This window comes from Bombina bombina, chromosome 4, assembly GCF_027579735.1.
Source record: "Bombina bombina isolate aBomBom1 chromosome 4, aBomBom1.pri, whole genome shotgun sequence".
NCBI lineage: Eukaryota > Metazoa > Chordata > Amphibia > Anura > Bombinatoridae > Bombina > Bombina bombina.
Genome location: NC_069502.1, coordinates 618,468,322 through 618,494,356, shown reverse-complemented (window position 1 = coordinate 618,494,356; position 26,035 = coordinate 618,468,322). Strand labels below are relative to the sequence as shown.

The following is a 26,035-nucleotide window of genomic DNA, read 5'->3' as shown; positions in this document are numbered from 1 at the left end:
CATGAAAGTTTATTTTGGACTTGACTGTCCCTTTAAGGTACTTCAGTGGTTCCATCTTTACCTTTTGCCTCAAACTTTTGTTATTTCTAGGAGTTATTATTCAACTCAATTTCAAAAGAAATTAAAGCTTCAATCAGCTTGTGTATCTTTTCAATCTCTTTCTCAATCCTACAAGAGCTCAGTGCATGAAAGTGTTAGGTCTGATGATATCAGCATCAGACACGGTATCTTTTGCATGGTTTCACAAGACCTCTTCGGCACTGTATGCTTCGTCAATGGTGCAAGGATTATACACAGCTTTCTCAAAGAATACTTTTGGATTCCAAAGTGAAACAGTCTCTGTCACCTATTCCTTTTTCCAGTTGTGTCTTTTGTATGGCCGACCTGGACTATAGTTACTACAAATGCAAGTCTCTCGGGTTAGGGTGCAGTATGGAGGTCCAGGAGAGAAAAAGGAGTTTGATATCCTCAATAGGTGAGGTTACCAATAAATATCCTAGCAATCTTTAGATATGTCCCTTTCTCAAAGAAGTGACTTCCAGTCAGTGCATTTCCAGTCAGACAGTGGCACAGCTGTGATCTATATCAATTATCAAGGGGGAAATTGTAGTTCCCTAGCAATGAAGGAGCTTTCCCAATTTCTGTACAATTTTTACAATTCATATCCCAGATGTGAAGATCTAGAAAACAAACTATCTCAGTCGCCAATCCCTTCATTTAGGGAAATAGTCTCTTCATATGGATATCTTCAATCCCATTGTAGATCGATATGGTCTACTAGAGATAGACCTGATGGCTTCTCGTTTGATCAACAAGCTTCCCATATATTTTGTAAGATCCAGGGATCCACAGGCAGAGTAGATACATGCTCTAGCATCTCCCTGGTCATTTCATCTTCCTTACATATTTTCTCCAACTGTTCTGCTACCAAGCGTGATAGCTCGGATCAAACAAGAACTGTCATAATTAATTCTTATTGCTCCAATTTGGCAATGCAAAACTTTTTGTTTGTGGATCTTGAACAGTTGTCCGATTGTCCCATGTAGTTTCTTCCACTGAGGCATGACCTACTGTCTCAAGTCCCCTTCTGTCTTCAAGATCTCAAGTCAACCTGAAGGCTTGAAGATTAAATGCCTAGATTTAAACATTTAAAACAAAGAGGTTTTTCTGATGCTGTAATTGAAACCTTAAAGTGATGGTAAATCCAAGTGTTAACAAATGTTAGGATGTAACCATCACAAAAAAAAGTTTCTGTCATCACTTCCAAAAAAAGAGCTAAACTTACCTTATCTGTGCAGCAAGTATACCGCTAACTCAGCACTTCCGGACGCCCACAGTATATATTGCTATTCTCCAATGAGGTGATGTTTCCACTTCTAGCTATGCTACGATGTCAGTTGACACGCACGGCTATTGGTTTAGAGGTGGAAACATCACCTCATTGAAGAAGAGCACTGTACAGTGGGCAGCCGGAGGAGCTGAGTTAGCGATATACTTAGCGCACAGATAGGATGAGTTTAGCACCCTTTTGTTAGGAAGTGATGACAGAAACTAATGTTTATTTTTAGTGATGGTAAATCCTAGTGTTTGTTATACGCTTAGATTTACCATCACTTTAAATCAGACCAGAAAGCCTGTTATAATAAAAATGTATCACAAGATTTAGAAACTTTCTTTCCTAGTATAAAAATCAAAGTTTTAGCTAGCATACCTTTAGAATTCCTAGAATTCTTCAATTTTTACAAGAGAACCTAGTTAAAGGATTATTATTAGCTCTTTAACTGGTTAAATCTCTTTCCGTGTTAAACCACAAAAAATTTGTTAATCTTCCTGACATTCAGAACTTTATTCAAGCATCAGTCAGGATAAGACCAGTGATTAAACCAATTTCTCTACATTGGAACCTTAGTTTGTTTCTAAGAGTTTTACAGGTCTATCATTTTGAACCTATGCACAGTTTCAACATTAAGTTTCTGTCCTTGAAGGTATTGTATCTTTAAGTAATATCTTCTGCCAGAAGAGTTTCTGAATTAACGCCTCCTTCTTGAAAAGCCTCTTTATTTGTTTTTTTTCTACTGGATAAGGCAGGTTTTAAGGACTAAATTAGATTTTTTACCAAGACAATCATCTAATCTTTATTCATTTCTCTTGTCCACACAGAGGCCAGAAGGCCACAACTGTTACTTTAGCTTCTTGGTTAAAACTTTTGATTCACAAGGCTTACTTGAAGTCGGGAAGTCTCCTCCAAAATACACTACAGCCCATTCTTCTAGATCAGTTTAAACTTTCTGGACTTTCACAAATGAGGCTTACTAGATAAATGTATTTCTTTCATGGTGGTGAGAGTCCATGAGTCCCGCCCAATTTTACTAAATTATTTTTTTCTGGCGGCAGTTCTAGTTGGCACCTGATTTTCCCTGCTTTACCCTTTTCTACATTTCTACTTCTCCTTGCATTTCTATACGTCAGACTGTCATACCAGAGAGATGGGAGGGATTAAGTACTCTTGGAGTTATGTGAGTATTTGCCTCCTCCTAGTGGCTAGGACTTGAATCCCAGGCGTAATAGACTGTAGACTCTCACCACCGTAAAATAAATTAATTTGTCAGATAAGCATACATTTTTTTTTGGTTTATTCTTTTAAAATGCTTTACTGGATATGAATACTAGTATATTAAAACTTTCTCAATGTTATAGCGTTTTGTTAATGGTTTATTTAGTCACTTAAAACCTTGTATTATCTACATTTTTGAAAATGAGATGGTTCAAAAAATTTTTTTTTTAATTTTATTAGTTTGTAGACTTTTTTTCTGCTGATTGTGCTTTGAAAATATCAATTAATGTATGCTTGTTCTCATCTCAAAATTTTCTGCAGACACAGTCTAATATATATATATATAATTTTTATTTATTTTTTTTGCTCAGCAGTTCCTTCCAGTCTCAATGGATGACTTTTTACAAAATTATGTACATTCCTTATCCTAAGGAAAATTGAATAGTTTTAATGCTTACAGCTAACACATTTCTTAGTCCAGTTGGGATACATTATACTGAAGAAAAGCAAAGTAATTTTTATTAGAGTTCTTAATGTTTCACACATACTAATGATAGTCATTAGTGCAGAAATATAATAAATACTGTTCTTGTTATTCAGGTGAGTGAATTTCAGAACTTATATTAAAAGTTTTAGCAGTTTTGGATAAAATGGTGTTACGCAGAGCAAACTTTATAAAACTAGTGACATTATCTGTCACAGTTTTGTCCAAACGAAGGCCCTGTGGCCACATTATGCTCCTCTCAATTTTATGTAATTATGGTTCCACTTCTAACCGAAAGATTTGTGTTTAAATCACCAGGATTTCTTTTTAATATCTTATACCACTTCAAGGTTTAAATTTGCATTGCTACATTATAAGAGAAAAAATAGTCAGAGCACTCTCAGAAACAGGAAAGTTACAGAAACAGGGTGCTAAGAGACAATTCACATCAGTCAAAGGTAATAGTACTCACTGGATTTAAATAACCCAAAACTTTATTCTGGTGATGTTTTGGGGTTATTACCCCTTCCTCAGACATAAGGAAGGGGTGACATCCCTGAAACGTCACTGGAATAAAGTTTTGAGTAACACCCTCTTGTGAAAATTAGAATATTTACATGACGATTACAAATATTACCTATTATGACATGGCAGAGGCAGACATCTCGTGTCCCTGTTTGAGAGGGACAGTCCCTGATTCTGAGCTCTGTCCCTCTGAGACAGCCATATGTCTCTCTTTAAAGAATTTCCATAAGCCCCACCCACGGAACACCCAGAAACACCCACAAACTGCTGTGACACACCCACAGACCACCCAGAAACTCCCATAATTCCACCCACTAACCACCCATGATCCCTCCAAACACGATCCACCCACAAAATGGTGATAGGCTCCTATGAACCTCCTGTGTCCCTCATTCTCAACCACAATGTGGCTTTACATAAAAACCTGCCATTATATTTGTACAGGAAAACTGCACAAGTGCAAATTTTCTGTTGCGGACTAAGCAAGGGGGAAGGATGAGTCACAATCACATAGAAGCATCTTCTCTTGTTTAGCTTCTGCTGATTTCAAGCAACAAGAAAGGACACTGTTCAAACGGATTAATCCATCACAGCGGTTGCCCAGTGCGGTTTAGTTACACCCCTATTTTTGTCTATACAGTATTGTATCTGCATCAAACTCATTTCCCTTCCCTTTCTCACAAATGTTCTTACTTGGATTTGTGTTAATTAACTCAAACAGTAAAGAAAGAGATATTTGGATAAGTACCTATACCACCAGACGTCTGGATAGAGTTTCTGCCTACTCCACTAGTCAGAAACCATATAACCACTACTACTGATATGGGTATGATAAGGGTGAATGAAATTGTTTATTGTTAAAGGGACAGGAAACCCCCAATTTCTCTTGTTAGGTGTATCCAGTCCACGGATCATCCATTACTTGTGGGATATTCTCCTTCCCAACAGGAAGTTGCAAGAGGATCACCCACAGCAGAGCTGCTATATAGCTCCTCCCCTAACTGCCATATCCAGTCATTCTCTTGCAAGCTCTCAACATAGCTGGAGGTAGTAAGAGGAAAGTGGTAAAATATAGTTCGTTTTTTCTTCAATCAAAAGTTTATTGTTTTTAAATGGTACCGGAGTGTACTATTTTATCTCAGGCAGCATTTAGAAGAAGAATCTGCCTGCGTTTTTCTATGATCTTAGCAGAAGTAACTAAGATCCACTGCTATTCTCACATATGTCTGAGGAGTGAGGTAACTTCAGAGGGAGAATGGCGTGCAGGGTATCCTGCAATAAGGTATGTGCAGTTAAGTTTTTCTAGGGATGGAATTTGCTAGAAAATGCTGCTGATACCGGATTAATGTAAGTTAAAGCCTAAATACAGTGATTTAATAGCGACTAGTATCAGGCTTGCTATCAGAGGTATATACTCTGATTAATGTGCAATATAAAACGTTTGCTGGCATGTTTAATCGTTTTTATATATGCTTTGGTGATAAAACTTATTGGGGCCTAGTTTTTTCCACATGGCTGGCTTTATTTTTGCCTAGAAACAGTTTCCTGAGGCTTTCCACTGTTATAGTATAAAAGTTACAGTTGGTTCAGTTAAAATTACAAACTGTGACATTCAGCTTCCCTCAGCAGTCCCCTGCATGCTATAGGACATCTCTGAAGGGCTCAAAAGGCATCAAAAGTAGGAGCTGTGGCAGTTGTTATGACTGTTTAAAAAACATATTTTTCGTTTTGTTAATCTGTTTTTTGTATTAAGGGGTTAATCATCCATTTGCAAGTGGGTGCAATGCTCTGCTAACTTGTTACATACACTGTAAAAATTTCGTTAGTTTAACTGCCTTTTTTCACTGTTATTTCAAATTTTGGCAAAATTTGTTTCTCTTAAAGGCACAGTAACGTTTTTTTTATATTGCTTGTTAACTTGATTTAAAGTGTTTTCCAAGCTTGCTAGTCTCATTGCTAGTCTGTATAAACATGTCTGACATAGAGGAAACTCCTTGTTCATTACAGGGAGTGCAGAATTATTAGGCAAGTTGTATTTTTGAGGATTAATTTTATTATTGAACAACAACCATGTTCTCAATGAACCCAAAAAACTCATTAATATCAAAGCTGAATAGTTTTGGAAGTAGTTTTTAGTTTGTTTTTAGTTATAGCTATTTTAGGGGGATATCTGTGTGTGCAGGTGACTATTACTGTGCATAATTATTAGGCAACTTAACAAAAAACAAATATATACCCATTTCAATTATTTATTTTTACCAGTGAATCCAATATAACATCTCAACATTCACAAATATACATTTCTGACATTCAAAAACAAGTCAGTGACCAATATAGCCACCTTTCTTTGCAAGGACACTCAAAAGCCTGCCATCCATGGATTCTGTCAGTGTTTTGATCTGTTCACCATCAACATTGCGTGCAGAAGCAACCACAGCCTCCCAGACACTGTTCAGAGAGGTGTACTGTTTTCCCTCCTTGTAAATCTCACATTTGATGATGGACCACAGGTTCTCAATGGGGTTCAGATCAGGTGAACAAGGAGCCCATGTCATTAGATTTTCTTCTTTTATACCCTTTCTTGCCAGCCACGCTGTGGAGTACTTTGACGCGTGTGATGGAGCATTGTCCTGCATGAAAATCATGTTTTTCTTGAAGGATGCAGACTTCTTCCTGTACCACTGCTTGAAGAAGGTGTCTTCCAGAAACTTGAATAAGTGATGAGAGACAGCTCCTTTTCAAACAGGGGCACAGGAAAGGGCTAGCCAAACCCCGATATCAATTTCAAAAAGATAATTTTCCAGCCTCCAGTAGATTTTAAAAGACCTTTATTAGTTTCTTACAGGGTCCATTGTAACAACGACGTTTCGAACCTATACCAGGTTCTTAATCATGTTTATAGAATAGTGTGCAGGTGTGTCTTTTATACCTGTCCATTTCCTATAAGATTACACAACAGTGCCATCATGTGGTCAAAATTTAAAATTACAAGTGATAAATAAAAAACTTGAGTTATTCAGCTTCTTGTACATATCAAATTGAATTTTTAAGCTAGTTATCCTCTTTTTCTTAATTTGTATATAGTTATCACATGCAACATTAAAACCAAATTTTTACTATATTTACAAATAAAACCTATACACATAAGATATTGGAATCATATTAGCTACTACAGATAAATGCTACAGTTATCAATTAGAAAAATAATGACCATTCAAAATCTTTATTCAAACCTTCAGGTATCATGGTGTTTAACTTGTTAATCCAAAACATCTCCCTTCTTTTGAGCAATTGGTCTCTGTCACCTCCTCTCCTGGGTCTGTCAACTTGCTCAATGACTTGAAATCTCAGTTGACTGATGTTATGACCCATGGAGAGGAAGTGACAGGAAACAGGTGCCTCTGTATTTTTATTCCTGATGTTGGATTTGTGTTCAGTGATTCTTGTTCTTACTTCCCTACTAGTTTCACCTATATAAATCCTGGCACACGGACATTTAATGAGGTATATAGAGTATGTGCTTCTACATGTTAGATATTTTTTGATTGGATATTTAGTCCCCTTAATAGGGTGGAAAAATTCTTTCCCCTTTATTATGGAGCTACAATGGCTACAATGTAGGCAAGAATAACAACCTCTATTGTCAGGTCCTATTGATGTTTGAATGCTTTTCTTTTGCTACCAATATCTGCTCTTACTAGTAAGTCTCTCAGGTTCTTGGTTTTTTTGTAAGCTACAACAGGTATATTTTTAAAATCTTCAACTTGAGGATTGCATTCTCGAAGTATGTGCCAGTGTTTGTTAATAATATGTGAAATTTTAGATCCTAATGTACATTGTAGCCATTGTAGCTCCATAATAAAGGGGAAAGAACACAGTAAGAACAAGAATCACTGAACACAAATCCAACATCAGGAATAAAAATACAGAGGCACCTGTTTCCTGTCACTTCCTCTCCATGGGTCATAACATCAGTCAACTGAGATTTCAAGTCATTGAGCAAGTTGACAGACCCAGGAGAGGAGGTGACAGAGACCAATTGCTCAAAAGAAGGGAGATGTTTTGGATTAACAAGTTAAACACCATGATACCTGAAGGTTTGAATAAAGATTTTGAATGGTCATTATTTTTCTAATTGATAACTGTAGCATTTATCTGTAGTAGCTAATATGATTCCAATATCTTATGTGTATAGGTTTTATTTGTAAATATAGTAAAAATTTGGTTTTAATGTTGCATGTGATAACTATATACAAATTAAGAAAAAGAGGATAACTAGCTTAAAAATTCAATTTGATATGTACAAGAAGCTGAATAACTCAAGTTTTTTATTTATCACTTGTAATTTTAAATTTTGACCACATGATGGCACTGTTGTGTAATCTTATAGGAAATGGACAGGTATAAAAGACACACCTGCACAATATTCTATAAACATGATTAAGAACCTGGTATAGGTTCGAAACGTCGTTGTTACAATGGACCCTGTAAGAAACTAATAAAGGTCTTTTAAAATCTACTGGAGGCTGGAAAATTATCTTTTTGAAGTCTTCCAGAAACTGGCAGTAGGACTGGGAGTTGAGCTTGACTCCATCCTCAACCCGAAAAGGCCCCACAAGCTCATCTTTGATGATACCAGCCCAAACCAGTACTCCACCTCCACCTTGCTGGCGTCTGAGTCGGACTGGAGCTCTCTGCCCTTTACCAATCCAGCCACGGGCCCATCCATCTGGCCCATCAAGACTCACTCTCATTTCATCAGTCCATAAAACCTTAGAAAAATCAGTCTTGAGATATTTCTTGGCCCAGTCTTGACGTTTCAGCTTGTGTGTCTTGTTCAGTGGTGGTCGTCTTTCAGCCTTTCTTACCTTGGCCATGTCTCTGAGTATTGCACACCTTGTGCTTTTGGGCACTCCAGTGATGTTGCAGCTCTGAAATATGGCCAAACTGGTGGCAAGTGGCATCTTGGCAGCTGCACGCTTGACTTTTCTCAGTTCATGGGCAGTTATTTTGCGCCTTGGTTTTTCCACACGCTTCTTGCGACCCTGTTGACTATTTTGAATGAAACGCTTGATTGTTCGATGATCACGCTTCAGAAGCTTTGCAATTTTAAGAGTGCTGCATCCCTCTGCAAGATATCTCACTATTTTTGACTTTTCTGAGCCTGTCAAGTCCTTCTTTTGACCCATTTTGCCAAAGGAAAGGAAGTTGCCTAATAATTATGCACACCTGATATAGGGTGTTGATGTCATTAGACCACACCCCTTCTCATTACAGAGATGCACATCACCTAATATGCTTAATTGGTAGTAGGCTTTCGAGCCTATACAGCTTGGAGTAAGACAACATGCATAAAGAGGATGATGTGGTCAAAATACTCATTTGCCTAATAATTCTGCACTCCCTGTATGTTTAAAAGCCATGGTGGAACCCCATAGGAGAATGTGTACTAAATGTATTGATTTCACTTTAAACAATAAAGATCAGCTGTTATCTTTAAAAGAATTATCACCAGAGGATTCTGACGAGGGGGAAGTTATGCCGACTAACTCTCCCCACGTGTCGGACCCTTTGACTCCCGCTCAAGGGACTCCCGCTAAAATGGCGCCAAGTACATCAAAGACGCCCATAGCGATTACTTTGCAGGACATGGCGGCAATTATGGATAATACCCTGTCAGCGGTATTAGCCAGACTGCCGGAATTCAGAGGAAAGCGCGATAGCTCTGGGGTTAGACGTAATACAGAGAGCGCAGATGTTTTAAGGCCCATGTCTGATACTGCGTCACAATATGCAGAAGCTGAGGAAGAGCTTCAGTCTGTGGGTGACGTCTCTGACTCGGGGAAACCTGATTCAGATATGTCTACTTTTAAATTTAAGCTTGAGAACCTCCGGGTGTTGCTTGGAGAGGTTTTAGCTGCTCTGAATGACTGTGACACAATTGCAGTGCCAGAGAAATTGTGTAGACTGGATAAATACTACGCAGTGTCGATGTGTACTGACGTTTTTTTCCAATACCTAAAAGATTTACAGAAATTATTACTACGGAGTGGGACAGACCCGGTGTGCCGTTTTCCCCCCCCCTCCTATTTTTAGAAAAATGTTTCCAATAGACGCCACCACACAGGACTTATGGCAGACGGTCCCTAAGGTGGAGGGAGCAGTTTCTACTTTAGCAAAGCGTACCATTATCCCTGTCAAGGACAGTTGTGCTTTTTCAGATCCAATGGATAAAAAATTAGAAGGTTACCTTAAGAAAATGTTTATTCAACAAGGTTTTATCCTGCAGCCCCTTGCATGCATTGCTCCTGTCACTGCTGCTGCGGCGTTCTGGTTTGAGTCTCTGGAAGAGGCCTTTCAGACAGCTACTCCATTGACTGAAATACTTGACAAGCTTAGAACACTTAAGCTAGCTAATTCTTTTGTTTCTGATGCCATTGTTCATTTGACTAAACTAACGGCTAAGAATTCTGGATTCGCCATCCAGGCGCGTAGGGCGCTATGGCTTAAATCTTGGTCAGCTGACATGACTTCAAAGTCTAAATTACTTAACATTCCCTTCAAGGGGCAGACCCTGTTCGGGCCTGGTTTGAAGGAAATTATTGCTGACATTACTGGAGGTAAGGGTCATACCCTTCCTCAGGACAGGGCCAAATCAAGGGCCAAACAGTCTAATTTTTGTGCCTTTCGAAACTTCAAGGCAGGTGCAGCATCAACTTCCTCTGCTACAAAACAAGAGGGAACTTTTGCGCAATCCAAGCCGGCCTGGAAATCTAACCAGGCCTGGAGCAAAGGCAAGCAGGCCAGAAAGCCTGCTGCTGCCTCTAAGACAGCATGAAGGAACGGCCCCCTATCCGGCAACGGATCTAGTAGGGGGCAGACTCTCTCTCTTCGCCCAGGCGTGGGCAAGAGATGTTCAGGATCCCTGGGCGTTGGAGATCATATCTCAGGGATATCTTCTGGACTTCAAAGCTTCCCCCCCACAAGGGAGATTTCACCTTTCGAGATTATCTGTAAACCAGATAAAGAAAGAGGCATTCTTACGCTGTGTGCAAGACCTCCTAATAATGGGAGTGATCCATCCAGTTCCACAGATGGAACAAGGACAGGGATTTTATTCAAATCTGTTTGTGGTTCCCAAAAAAGAGGGAACCTTCAGACCAATTTTGGATCTAAAGATCTAAAACAAATTCCTCAGAGTTCCATCGTTCAAAATGGAAACTATTCGGACAATCCTACCTATGATCCAGGAGGGTCAGTACATGACCACAGTGGATTTGAAGGATGCTTACCTTCACATACCGATTCACAAAGATCATCATCGGTTCCTAAGGTTTGCCTTTCTAGACAGGCATTACCAGTTTGTGGCTCTTCCCTTCGGGTTAGCTACAGCCCCAAGAATTTTTACAAAGGTTCTGGGGTCTCTTCTGGCGGTCCTAAGACCATGGGGCATAGCAGTGGCCCCTTATCTAGACGATATCCTGATACAGACGTCAAACTTCCAAATTGCCAAATCTCATACGGACATAGTGTTGGCATTTCTGAGGTCGCATGGGTGGAAAGTGAACGAGGGAAAGAGTTCTCTATCACCCCTCACAAGGGTTTCCTTCCTAGGAACTCTGATAGATTCTGTAGAAATGAAAATTTACCTGACGGAGTCCAGGTTATCAAAGCTTCTAAATTCCTGCCGTGTTCTTCACTACATTCCGCGCCCTTCGGTGGCTCAGTGCATGGAAGTGATCGGCTTAATGTAGCGGCGATGGACATAGTGCCATTTGCGTGCCTACATCTCAGACCACTGCAATTATGCATGCTCAGTCAGTGGAATGGGGATTACACAGATTTGTCCCCTCTGCTAAATCTGGATCAAGAGACCAGAGATTCTCTTCTCTGGTGGCTATCTCGGGTCCATCTGTCCAAAGGTATGACCTTTCGCAGGCCAGATTGGACAATTGTAACAACAGATGCCAGCCTTCTAGGTTGGGGTGCAGTCTGGAATTCCCTGAAGGCTCAGGGATCGTGGACTCAGGAGGAGAAACTCCTCCCAATAAATATTCTGGAGTTAAGAGCAATATTCAATGCTCTTCTAGCTTGGCCTCAGTTAGCAACCCTGAGGTTCATCAGATTTCAGTCGGACAACATCACGACTGTGGCTTACATCAACCATCAAGGGGGGACCAGGAGCTCCCTAGCGATGTTAGAAGTCTCCAAGATAATTCGCTGGGCAGAGACTCACTCTTGCCATCTATCAGCGATCCATATCCCAGGTGTAGAGAACTGGGAGGCGGATTTTCTAAGTCGTCAGACTTTTCATCCGGGGGAGTGGGAACTCCATCCGGAGGTGTTTGCTCAATTGGTTCATCGTTGGGGCACACCAGAATTGGATCTCATGGCGTCTCGCCAGAACGCCAAGCTTCCTTGTTACGGATCCAGGTCCAGGGACCCAGAAGCGACGCTGATAGATGCTCTAGCAGCACCGTGGTTCTTCAACCTGGCTTATGTGTTTCCACCGTTTCCTCTGCTCCCTCGACTGATTGCCAAAATCAAACAGGAGAGAGCATCAGTGATCTTGATCGCGCCTGCGTGGCCACGCAGGACCTGGTATGCAGACCTGGTGGACATGTCATCCTTTTCACCTTGGCCTCTGCCTCTGAGAAAAGACCTTCTACTACAAGGTCCTTTCAATCATCCAAATCTAATTTCTCTGAGACTGACTGCCTGGAGATTGAACGCTTGATTTTATCAAGGCGTGGCTTCTCCGAGTCAGTCATTGATACCTTAATACAGGCACGAAAGCCTGTAACCAGGAAAATCTACCATAAGATATGGCGCAAATATCTTCATTGGTGTGAATCCAAGAATTACTCATGGAGTAAGGTTAGGATTCCTAGGATATTGTCCTTTCTCCAAGAGGGTTTGGATAAAGGATTATCAGCTAGTTCTTTAAAGTGACAGATTTCTGCTCTGTCTATCCTTTTGCACAAGCGTCTGGCAGAGGTTCCAGGCATTTTGTCAGGCTTTGGTTAGAATTAAGCCTGTGTTTAAACCTGTTGCTCCTCCATGGAGCTTAAACTTGGTTCTTAAGGTTCTTCAAGGAGTTCCGTTTGAACCCCTTCATTCCATTGATATCAAACTTTTATCTTGGAAAGTTCTGTTTTTGATGGCTATTTCCTCGGCTCGTAGAGTCTCTGAGTTATCAGCTTTACAATCTGATTCTCCTTATCTGATTTTCCATACAGATAAAGTAGTTCTGCGTACAAAACCTGGGTTTTTACCTAAGGTAGTTTCCAACAAGAATATCAATCAAGAGATTGTTGTTCCATCATTGTGTCCTAATCCTTCTTCAAAGAAGGAACGTCTTTTAAATAATTTGGACGTAGTCCGTGCTTTAAAGTTTTACTTACAAGCGACTAAAGATTTTCGTCAAACATCTTCCCTGTTTGTTGTTTACTCTGGACAGAGGAGAGGTCAAAAGGCTTCTGCAACCTCTCTTTCTTTTTGGCTTCGGAGCGTAATACGCTTAGCCTATGAGACTGCTGGACAGCAGCCCCCTGAAAGGATTACAGCTCATTCTACTAGAGCTGTGGCTTCCACCTGGGCCTTTAAAAATGAGGCTTCTGTTGAACAGATTTGCAAAGCGGCGACTTGGTCTTCGCTTCATACCTTTTCAAAATTTTACAAATTTGATACTTTTGCTTCTTCGGAGGCTATTTTTGGGAGAAAGGTTCTACAGGCAGTGGTCCCTTCCATTTAAGTACCTGCCTTGTTCCTCCCTTCATCCGTGTACTTTAGCTTTGGTATTGGTATCCCACAAGTAATGGATGATCCGTGGACTGGATACACCTAACAAGAGAAAACATAATTTATGCTTACCTGATAAATTTATTTCTCTTGTGGTGTATCCAGTCCATGGCCCGCCCTGTCCTTTTAAGGCAGGTCTAAATTTTAAACTACAGTCACCACTGCACCCTATGGTTTCTCCTTTCTCGGCTAGTTTCGGTCGAATGACTGGATATGGCAGTTAGGGGAGGAGCTATATAGCAGCTCTGCTGTGGGTGATCCTCTTGCAACTTCTTGTTGGGAAGGAGAATATCCCACAAGTAATGGATGATCCGTGGACTGGATACACCACAAGAGAAATAAATTTATCAGGTAAGCATAAATTATGTTTTTTCTTTCATGATTTGGACAGAATTTACCATTTTAAACAACTATTCAATTTACTTCTATTATCAAATTTGCTTCATTATCTTGTTATCCTTTGCTGAAGAAACAGCATTGCACTACTGACAGGAAACTGAACACATCTAGTTAGCCAATCACAAGAGAAAAATATGTGCAGCTAGCTCCCACTAGTGTAGGATATGTACGTATTCTTTTTAAACAAGGGTTACCAAGAGAATGAAGAACATTTGGAAATATAAGTTAATTTAAAAGTGCCTTAAATTGACATACTTTATCTGAATCATGCATGTGTAATTTTGACTTCCCTATCCCTTTAAGTATACTGCTTTGCTTTTTAAACATTTTTATAAAATTCTTATCAGAAGCATGATGTAGCCACCAATCAGCAAGCGCTACCCAGGGTTCTAAACCAAAAATAGGCCTGCAACTAAGTTTACATTCCTGCTTTTTCAAATAAAGATACCAAGAGAACAAAGAAAAAAATGATAATAGGAGTAAATTAGAAATTTTCTTAAAATTTCTTGCTCTATCTGAATCATGAAAGAAAAAGTTTGGTTTCATATCCTTTTAATTGATCATAATTTTAATTTCAAAATGTTTGTCATCCCACAAGTCCTAAACTAGCTTGTACTGCAAGTGGTTAGTGTGTTAGAAAAGTAATTTAAAGGGACATGAAACACAAAACCTTTCTATCATGATAGAGCATTCATCTTTAAAAAAATTTTTACTTTAATGTTCACATTTTATTTGTTTTCTTAGTATCCTTTGTTGAAAAGCAGGGACGTAAGATAGAACAAAAGTAAATTTGGTAATAGAAAAAAATCATGAAAGACAATTTTGGGGTTTCCTGTCCCTTTAATAATGTTAGCTACTACTACTGGGAGCTAGCTGAACAGATCTGGTGAGTCAATGGCAAGGGTCATATGTATGTAGCCACCATTCATTTGCAAGTTCCCAGTAATTCATTGCTGGTCCTGAGCCTACCTAGGTATCATTTTAAGAAAATAAATTTGATAACAGAAATAAATAGAAAAGTCTCTTAAAATTGCATGCTCTGTCTAATCCATGAAAGTCTAATTTTGACTTTCATGACACTCTCATGATGTTGCTGTGGTCTTTTTAGTGGCTTGTTGTAATAGGAAATTTGAACATCAGTTTTGTAAGGATGATTTGACTAATTATGAATCCCCCTTTTTGCTTTAGGTACTTCCATTTCCCAGCCAAGTAGTGTATAACAGAGTTGGAAAGTGTGGAAGCAGGACAATAGTGTTACTACTTCGCATGCTGTCAGAAAAACATGGCTTCAATTTAGTGACATCAGATATTCACAACAAGACCAGACTAACAAAAAATGAGCAGGTAAGCAATGCCACAATTTTAGAGTTCACACCCTATTCATAGAAATTGGAGAAACTAGCTTTTAAATGACATATAATTAGTATTTGAAATACTATTAGAAGCATTGTGCAATCAAATTGTGTATGTGATTACCACCGCTAGAGTAACTCTAAGCCAGTATGGCGCTACGTCCTATGCCACACGTGCTCAGATAATGCAAGCCGAACAAATGCACATTTACTTGTGTGCTCATTTAACACGCATGTTTTGCTTTGTTGTGCATTAGCATTTATTTAAATGCTTGATGGAATAAAATAGCTTTTTTTGTGCAAGAGCCAGCTATAATGTTCTATATATATTTGTTATATTGATAAAGTTATATATCAGATACATCAAATCAGAAACGGTCAGTATATCTTCACAAAAAATGTATTTGGTATTTTTCTCCTGTTTGCCTAGCATCTCCTACATACTTCCTCTGAATGATGAATGATTTCCCAAAAATACCTCCCAGTGCTGAAAATAAAAGCTTGAAATATATATCTTATTCTGATAGACATCTTACATTAAAGTGAAATGTATAAGCAAACTTTTGGTAGATTTACTTCTATCAAATGTGCTTCATTCTCTTTTAATCCTTTGTTGAAGGAACAGCATTGCACTATAGGCAGCTAGATGAACACATCTAGTCAGCCAATCAAAAGATGTGTGCAGGCACCAATCAGCAGCTAGCTCCCACTAGTGCAGGTTATGTGGGTATTCTTTTTCAACAAGGATATAAAGAGAACAAAGCACATTTAAAAATAGTAGTAAATTTAAAAGTGTCTTAAAATTACATGTTCCGTCTTAATCATGCAAGTTTCATTTTGACTTTCCTATCCCTTTAATTAAATTAACCAATTTCTGTGATGTGTGCTTTTAACATCCAATGCAGAGAGAGCCACTCTGTGGCCCTCTCTGCACCGGTAGCGATGGTGCCGATCGTTGGTGGGTGGGAGCTTAGCAAGGAAGCAGGTGGGCGGCCCATCTCTACCCGGCATCTGGTTCCTGTTTGTGCAATATGCACGCCGGGTGCCGGGAGCGTGCGGGGGGGCCTGCGGGTGCGCGTGCGCACAGCAACTTCTGGCACCAATGAATGTTCCATAAAGTGGATAGAGGAAGAGGCAGGGGAGTAAAAATAAAGTTAAAAGGATCTGGGAGTGGGAGGGGGGTATTGAGGGGGGGCAGCTACACTACAGAAAAATGTATAATTTAATTTTTTTTAAAAAGAAACTTTTTCGGGGGGACAAAATGGGTACTAGCAGACAGCTGCCAGTACCCAAGATGGCGGCAAATATGTAGCGGGGGAGAGTTAAAGAGCTGTTTAGGGGGAATCAGGGTGGTTGGGGGCTTAAGGGGGAATACATCACAGCTGAATAGATTTTTTTTTTTTTTCTTAAATAAACAAAGCCTTTTATTTTAGTACTGGCAGACTTTCTGCCAGTACTTAAGATTGCAGGGACAATTGTGGGGTGGGGGAGGGAAGAGAGCTGTTTGAGAGGGATCAGGGGGTGGGGGGTGTCTCTACACTAAAGCTAAAATTAACCCTGCAATCTCCGTAGAAGCTACCTAATTAACCCCTTTACTGCTGGGCATAATCCAAGTGTGGTGCGCAGCGGCATTTAGCGGCCTTCTAATTGCCAAAAAGCAGCGCCAAAGCCATATATGTCTGCTATTTCTGAACAAAGGGGATCCCAGAGAAGCATTTATAACCATTTGTGCCATAATTGCACAAGCTGTTTGTAAATAATTTCAGTGAGAAACCTAAAGTTTGTGAAAAAGTGAACATTTTTTTTTATTTGATCACATTTGGCGGTGAAATGGTGGTGTGAAATATACCAAAATAGGCCTAGATCAATACTTTGGGTTGTCTTCTAAAAAAAAATATATACATGTCAAGGGATATTCAGGGATTTCAGACAGATATCAGTGTTCCAATGTAACTATCGCTAATTTTGAAAAAAAGTGGTACTTGTATTTATTGCCCTATAACTTGCAAAAAAAGCAAAGAACATGTAAACATTGGGTATTTCTAAACTCAGGACAAAATTTAGAAAATATTTAGCATGGGTGTTTTTTGGTTGTTGTAGATGTGTAACAGATTTTGGGGGTCAGAGTTAGAAAAAGTGTGTTTTTTTTCCATTTTTTCATCATATTTAATAATTTTTTTTATTATAAATTATAAGATATGATGAAAATAATGGTATCTTTAGAAATTCCGTTTAATGGCGAGAAAAACAGTATATAATATGTGTGGGGACAGTAAATGAGTAAGGGGAAAATTACAGCTAAACACAAACACCGCAGAAATGTAAAAATAGCCTTGGTCCCAAACGGTCAGAAAATGGAAAAGTGCTGTGGTCCTTAAAGGGACACTGAACCCAATTTTTTTCATTCATGATTCAGATAGAGCATGCAATTTTAAGCAACTTTCAATTTACTCCTATTATCAAATCTCCCTTCATTCTCTTGATATCTTTATTTGAAATGCAAGAATGTAAGTTTAAATGCTGGCCCATTTTTTATGAACAACCTGGGTTGTTCTTGCTGATTGGTGGGTACATTCATCCACCAAAAACAAAGTGCTGTCCAGGGTACTGAAACAAAAAAACAAGCTTAGATGCCTTCTTTTTCAAATAAAGATTGCAAGAGAACGAAGTAAAATTGATAATAGGAGTAAATTAGAAAGTTGCTTAAAATTGTATTCTCTATCTGAATCACAAAAGAAAAAATGTGGGTTCCTTGTCCCTTTAAGGGGTAAATAAAGTCAGCTACTACTACTGGAGCTAGCTGAACACATCATGAAAACAAACTATGCAGAAATTGTTTTCTGATATACTGTAATCCTGCTTCTGAATTTTCTCAATGAAAAGTATTGGTGTAGTTAACAAAGAGTTTGAAGAAGAATGTAAGAAATTAGAAATGCATGTGAAAACCTGGCATTCTAATGGACTGGAATAAACTTGAATTTGAAAATCTAGCAAAAAACCTTGTGCTAATCACTTTACATAACATTTTCATTTTCTCTGAATAGACCCACAGAGTTATAAGCAAGAAATTGGCAAACAGTTCACACAAAATGTTGTTTATTCTATCATAGACATAGCTTTTATGTGCGTTTTCCAAAAATTAAAAGAAAACACAAAATCTGCAGAAAACAAGAGCCAAACTATGCCTGGTATTTTTCATAAGATTGTACTGAATATTATGGTTTGTGAAATGTTCCAAGACATTTTTGGATTTAGAACTTGTTAAAGTACAAAAAAAAGTTGATCTGTTATCCTTTTTCATTATTCATACTGATGAATTGCGGTAGATGTGAAATCTGATCATAATCCCATTATAAGACACTAAAGTAAGCTTCAAGCAGCAAGAAATTCCCTTTGCTAAGCAAAAATAGATTATGTTGTTATGTTTCATAGAACAGTGTGTGTCAGAGGCGCAGTAATACTCATTAGTGTTCCATGCGCATTGTGATGATGATGAGTATATTGTAGCTATATAAATGTTCACTCATGAACTATCTTCTTTATATCTACAGATTTATAGAGCTCAGTAGAATATTGATACAATTGAAAAATGAAACCTATTCAACATTTGCTACCAATGTAGGAGGTTATATGCAGCCAGCTAGATACAATATATTCTATGTCAGCAGACTTGTAACTGGTACACAGATCTTTATTGATTAGCTGATATAGTATATGTCGTTAAAAGAAACACTGATGTCTTTATATCTTTGCTATACTTTTAAAAGAGACGACAGTCTACTCCAGGATTTTTATTGTTTAAAAATATAGATTATCCCTTTATTATTCATTACCCAGTTTTGTATAACCAACATAGTTATATTAATAAACTTTTTACCTCTGTAATTACCTTGTATCTAAGCCTCTGCCGACTGCCCCCTTATTTCAGTTCTTTTAACAGACATGCATTTTAGCCAATCAGTGCTGACTCATAAATAACTCAATGGGAGTGAGCACAATGTTAACTATATGGCACACATGAACTAGTGTTATCTAGCTGTGTAAAACTGTCAAAAAGCACTGAGATAGGAGGCGTCCTTCAAGGGCTTAGAAATTAGCATATGAGCCTACCTAGGTTTAGCTTTCAATAAATAATACCAAGAAAACAAAGCAAATGTTTGATGCTAAAAGTAAACTGTAAATCATGAAAGTTTAATTTTGACTAGACTGTCCCTTTAAGTTTATAAAAATGTTCTCTTGCTTTACCCTGGTAACATTCACCAGTTTAAAAAAGACTCTTCCTCTAAGTCAATGTTCACTATACATCAGGTGTTTTTTTTAAAGGGACATGAAAGTCAAAATTAAACTTTCATGATCCAGATAAAGGGACACTGAACCCAATTTTTTTTTTTCGTGATTCAGATAGAGCATGACTTTTTAAGCAACTTTCTAATTTACTCCTATTATCATTTTTTCTTTATTCTCTTGGTATCTTTATTTGAAATGCAAGAATATAAGTTTAGATGCCTCCCCATTTTTGGTAAACAACCTGGGTTGTCCTTGCTGATTGGTGGATACATTCATTCACCAATAAAAAAGTGCTGTCCAGAGTTCTGAACCAAGAAAAAAGCTTAGATGCCTTCTTTTTCAAATAAAGATAGCAAGAGATCGAAGAAAAAATGATAATAGGAGTAAATTAGAAAGTTGCTTAAAATTGCATGCTGTATCTGAATCACGAAAGAAAAAATTTGGGTTCAGTGTCCCTTTAACAGACTTTTAAGTTTACTTTAATTATCAAACTTACTTTATTCTTTTGGTATCCTTTGTTTGAAATCCTACTTATATAGGAGCAGTAATGCAGTACTGGGAGCTAACTGGTGATTGGTGGTTATGCACATAAGCCTCCTGTCATTGGCTCACTAGATGTGTTTAGCTAGGTGCCAGTAGTGCATTACTCAGGGGCGAAACTACAGGGGGTGCAGAGGTCGCAATTGCGACTGGGCCCCCAGGGTGGGGGCCCAGCTTAAAAAAATATATATATTTTTTTTTTTACAATAAAAAACGTTGACCTGCCACTGCCTGCACTTATATCATGTGAGTGTAACATGCTGCTTCACTAGTGTCTCTGACTACAGGGGTTAGTGTTTCTGTTTTACCCATTGGTGTTTATGTGTGTGTGTATGTGTTTATGTATGTGACTGTGTGTGTATTTATGCATGTATGTGTGTGTGTGTTTGTGACTGTGTGTGTATTTATGCATGTATGTGTGTGTGTGTGTGTTTGTGACTGTGTGTGTATTTATGCATGTATGTGTGTGTGTGTTTGTGACTGTGTGTGTATTTATGCATGTATGTGTGTGTGTGTTTGTGGAACCAGCAAATTACAGACCTTGTTCCTACAGCATGGGGGGCGGGGTGTAAACAGTGTCAGTCTATACAGTACCACTATACAGTATGGGGGGCTGGACCATGTCACAGACTACTGTGGTCACTTTATAAAGTACTGGGGCGGGTAGGGTCAGGCCAGCCAACTCACCGGCAGATTACAGACTGTGTCACTGACTCACTATATACAGTACTGGGGGGTTAAACAGTGTCACTATATACAGTCATATGAGGTCAGACCATCTCACAGACTGTGGGCACAGGGTACCTCCTTTTGCAGACATGTAATCTGATTCACATATTTTTTATCCTTCTTAGATTCTTGCACCTGGGCCCTGTGGTTTCTAGTTAAGCCTCTGGCATTACTGTTCGGAAGCAGACTTTAACTATGTTTTTATCCTTTTGCAGGGGTTAAATGCATTTGCCTTAATCAGTATCTTTTCAGTATCGACTTAATACAAAATTTGCAGAATGTTTGAGTGATCACAATCCTAAATGAATTCAGACAAAAAAAGCCTATAGCCACAAATTATTATTATTATTATCATTTATTTGTATAGCGCCGCCAAATTCTGTAGCGCTGGAATTCTTGCTTGAGTTCTTGCTTGAAAACATCCTGAAAATGTGTTTTTAATTGTTAAACTGTTGTTGTTGTCAGGATCAAAATTGTGAATCGAAACAAAAGTGACAAATATATTGGTCATTTGATTACATTACAGGTGTTTGCATTGATCCCTGTACAGTGTGTAATGAAAATAATAATTTATAGGTATCAAAGATGTCTGAATATACTGTACATATAAATGTATACAGACTAGAGCTGAAAATTACACATAGTGCAGCTTTTGTCCATTTAATAGATCTCAAAGTTGTCAAAATGTTTACAAATGGTTAACCCTTTTGCTGCCAAGCCTTTTTGTCACCCCAGTGCTCAGGCAGTTTTGAGCTTTTTTTATTACCTACATTTAAACTTTATTGTGTGTACAATTTCAGTGAGTGACCCACACAAATGATACATTGTTTGTTTTCACAGCAGATTCACAATATGTCATTATTATATTTTTAGTTCATAACATATGATATTGCTGCGGCAAACTTTTTTTTCTTGAAAGGTGTTCGCTTTTCACCACATGGATCACCCGACTATACAGACAAAATTCATCTTTTTTTTTTGAGAGGGACTTATTGAAAATAAACTTTATTAGGGGTCTCTAGACAATCGTTTGTTTGTTTTTATTGTGCATATAATGTCCCATTTCCAAGCCTGTAGTGCAGGGGATCGCCGAAAACTGTGTTTGATCGAAAAGGGCTCGTCATGCGCCTAAAGGCCACAGTGTGTATGATGACCATATCTTGTAATGCTCATTGAAACAAGTTAAGTAGAAATCTGCTTGAAATATACCATGGTGATTTTTTTGTACATGGGCTTCTAGGGAGGTGACCCCCCGGTAGAGGTATTTCATTTAGAGGAGTTAAAAGAAATGAAATGGGGCAAAATAAATAATGGAAGAATATTGCATTTTTTTCTTAATGCCCATAATTAGACATGTAATATTACAATCTCATGAATTATATATAATTATTTACCTTGTTTTAGAATTCATAACATTTCAGGATAATTATAAATATTCTTTTATTTTTTTATTTTTTTAGATTGAATTGATAAAAAATATCAGTACTGCTGAGCAGCCTTATTTATTTACTAGACATGTTCATTTCCTCAACTTTTCAAGGTAAGTAGCTATAACACCCTTTTGATATTTTTGGGTTTTGCATGATGTTTGTGATTGTGATAACAATTTTAGTAAACATTAAATAATTTAACTTTTTAAAATTTAAATCTACATCGTGTCCGACTCCTATGTTTAGTAAGTATTTTTCTTCATGGTATTAAAGGGACACTGAACCCAGTTTGTTTCATTCGTGATTCAGATAGAGCATGCAATTTCTCTTGTTAAGTGTATCCAGTCCACGGATCATCCATTACTTATGGGATATTAACTCCTCCCCAACAGGAAGTGCAAGAGGATTCACCCAGCAGAGCTGCTATATAGCTCCTCCCCTAACTGCCATTACCAGTCATTCTCTTGCACCCAACGAATAGATAGGATGTGTGAGAGGACTTTGGTGATTATACTTAGTTTCATACCTTCAATCAAAAGTTTGTTATTTTATAATAGCACCGGAGTGTGTTATTCCTTCTCTGGTAGAATTTGAAGAAGAATCTACCTGAGTTTTTCTATGATTTTAGCCGGAGTAGTTAAGATCATATTGCTGTTTCTCGGCCATCTGAGGAGAGGTAAACTTCAGATCAGGGGACAGCGGGCAGATTAATCTGCAAAGAGGTATGTAGCAGCTTATTATTTTCTGACAATGGAATTGATGAGAAAATTCTGCCATACCGATATAATGTAAACTCAGCCTTAAATGCAGTAGCAGCAACTGGTATTAGGCTGTCATGTATGTATATTTTACACTTCAGTATTCTGGGGAATGGCACTTCACTGGAATTATACTGTATGCATAAAACTTTAGCCTAATTTGCAGGGACTAGCAACAGGCTTTTTAATAACACTCAATTTATTAATGTTAAACGTTTTTTGCTGGCATGTAAAATCGTTTAATTTTCTGAGGTACTGGGTGAAAAAATGTTTTGGGCACTATTTTTTTCCACTTGGCAGTCGTTTTATTTAATTTATGACAGTTTACTGATCTCTCTCACTGTTATGTGTGAGGGGGAGGGACCTTTTTTGGTGCTTTTGCTACGCATCAAAAAATTCAGTCAGAAGTTTATTGTCTTCCCTGCATGATCCGGTTCATCTCTACAGAACTCAGGGGTCTTCAAAACTTGTTTTGAGGGAGGTAATCACTCACAGCAGAGCTGTGAGATTGTAGTTGACTGTGATAAAAAAATGTTTATTTCTGTATTTTTTTTTTTTTTTTTTTTTTCTGCTATCAGGGTTAGTTATCCTTTGCTAATGGGAGCAATCCTTTGCTAAAATTGTGTTTTTTACAAAGATTTGATGCTATAACTTTTCAGTTTATTAATTTTCAACTGTCATAACTTTTTCTGTGCTTCTTATAGGCACAGTACGTTTTCATATTATAGTAAATTACTTGAAAAGTATTTCCAAGTTGCTAGTTTATTTGCTAGTGTGTTAAACATGTCTGATTCAGAGGAAGATATCTGTGCTATATGTGCTAAAGCCAAAGTGGAGCCCAATAGAAATTTATGTACTAACTGTATTGATGCTACTTTAAATAAAAGTCAATCTGTACAAATTGAACATATTTCACCAAACAACGAGGGGAGAGTTATGCCGACTAACTCGCCTCACGTGTCAGTACCTGCATCTCCCGCTCGGGAGGTGCGTGATATTGTAGCGCCGAGTACATCTGGGCGGCCATTACAAATCACATTACAGGATATGGCTACTGTTATGACTGAAGTTTTGGCTAAATTACCAGAACTAAGAGGTAAGCGTGATCACTCTGGGGTGAGAACAGAGTGCGCTGATAATATTAGGGCCATGTCAGACACTGCGTCACAATTTGCAGAACATGAGAACGGAGAGCTTCATTCTGCGGGTGACAGTTCTGATCCAAACAAACTGGATTCAGATATTTCAAATTTTAAATTTAAGCTGGAAAACCTCTGTGTATTACTAGGGGAGGTGTTAGCGGCTCTGAATGATTGTAACACAGTTGCAATACCAGAGAAAATGTGTAGGTTGGATAAATATTTTGCGGTACCGGCGAGTACTGACGTTTTTCCTATACCTAAGAGACTTACTGAAATTGTTACTAAGGAGTGGGATAGACCCGGTGTGCCGTTCTCACCCCCTCCGATATTTAGAAAGATGTTTCCAATAGACGCCACCACACGGGACTTATGGCAAACGGTCCCTAAGGTGGAGGGAGCAGTTTCTACTTTAGCTAAGCGTACCACTATCCCGGTGGAGGATAGCTGTGCCTTTTCAGATCCAATGGATAAAAAGTTAGAGGGTTACCTTCAGAAAATGTTTGTTCAACAAGGTTTTATATTGCAACCTCTTGCATGCATTGCGCCTGTCACGGCTGCAGCAGCATTTTGGTTTGAGTCTCTGGAAGAGACACTTGAATCAGCTCCATTAGATGAGATTACACACAAGCTTAAAGCCCTTAAGTTAGCTAACTCATTTATTTCAGATGCCGTAGTACATTTAACTAAACTTACGGCTAAGAATTCCGGATTCGCCATTCAGGCACGCAGAGCACTGTGGCTAAAATCCTGGTCAGCTGACGTTACTTCTAAATCTAAATTGCTTAATATACCTTTCAAAGGGCAGACCTTATTCGGGCCCGGGTTGAAAGAAATTATCGCTGACATTACAGGAGGTAAAGGCCATGCCCTGCCTCAAGACAGAGCCAAACCTAAGGCTAGACAGTCTAATTTTCGTTCCTTTCGTAATTTCAAAGCAGGAGCAGCATCAACTTCCTCTGCACCAAAACAGGAAGGAGCTGTTGCTCGCTACAGACAAGGCTGGAGACCTAACCAGTCCTGGAACAAGGGCAAGCAGGCCAGGAAACCTGCTGCTGCCCCTAAGACAGCATGAATCGAGGGCCCCCGATCCGGGAACGGATCTAGTGGGGGGCAGACTTTCTCTCTTCGCCCAGGCTTGGGCAAGAGATGTCCAGGATCCCTGGGCGTTAGAGATCATATCTCAGGGATACCTTCTAGACTTCAAATTCTCTCCCCCAAGAGGGAGATTTCATCTGTCAAGGTTGTCAACAAACCAAATAAAGAAAGAGGCGTTTCTACGCTGCGTACAAGATCTTTTATTAATGGGAGTGATCCATCCGGTTCCGCGGTCGGAACAAAGACAAGGGTTTTACTCAAATCTGTTTGTGGTTCCCAAAAAAGAGGGAACTTTCAGGCCAATCTTGGATTTAAAGATCCTAAACAAATTCCTAAGAGTTCCATCGTTCAAAATGGAAACTATTCGGACAATTTTACCCATGATCCAAAAGGGTCAGTACATGACCACAGTGGATTTAAAGGATGCTTACCTTCACATACCGATTCACAAAGATCATTACCGGTATCTAAGGTTTGCCTTTCTAGACAGGCATTACCAGTTTGTAGCTCTTCCATTCGGATTGGCTACGGCTCCGAGAATCTTCACAAAGGTTCTGGGTGCTCTTCTGGTGGTACTAAGACCGCGAGGAATTGTGGTAGTTCCGTACCTAGACGACATTCTGATACAAGCCTCAAGCTTTCAAACTGCCAAGTCTCATACAGAGTTAGTACTGGCATTTCTAAGGTCGCATGGATGGAAGGTGAACGAAAAGAAGAGTTCTCTCTTTCCACTCACAAGAGTTCCCTTCTTGGGGACTCTTATAGATTCTGTAGAAATGAAGATTTACCTGACAGAAAACAGGTTAACAAAGCTTCAAAATGCATGCCGTGTCCTTCATTCCATTCAACACCCGTCAGTAGCTCAATGCATGGAGGTGATCGGCTTAATGGTAGCAGCAATGGACATAGTACCTTTTGCACGTCTACATCTCAGACCGC

General features: G+C 38.7%; 1 protein-coding gene across 1 annotated transcript in view; it reads left to right on the top strand.

The window, feature by feature from the left end:
- UST (uronyl 2-sulfotransferase) overlaps window positions 1–26,035 on the top strand; it is a 735,125-nt gene that overhangs the window by 551,266 nt on the left and 157,824 nt on the right. The window contains exons 3-4 of the mRNA XM_053710638.1: window positions 14,952–15,107; window positions 22,132–22,211. Coding sequence (XP_053566613.1) covers window positions 14,952–15,107; window positions 22,132–22,211 — 236 coding nt within the window. The remainder of the gene's footprint in view (window positions 1–14,951; window positions 15,108–22,131; window positions 22,212–26,035) is intronic.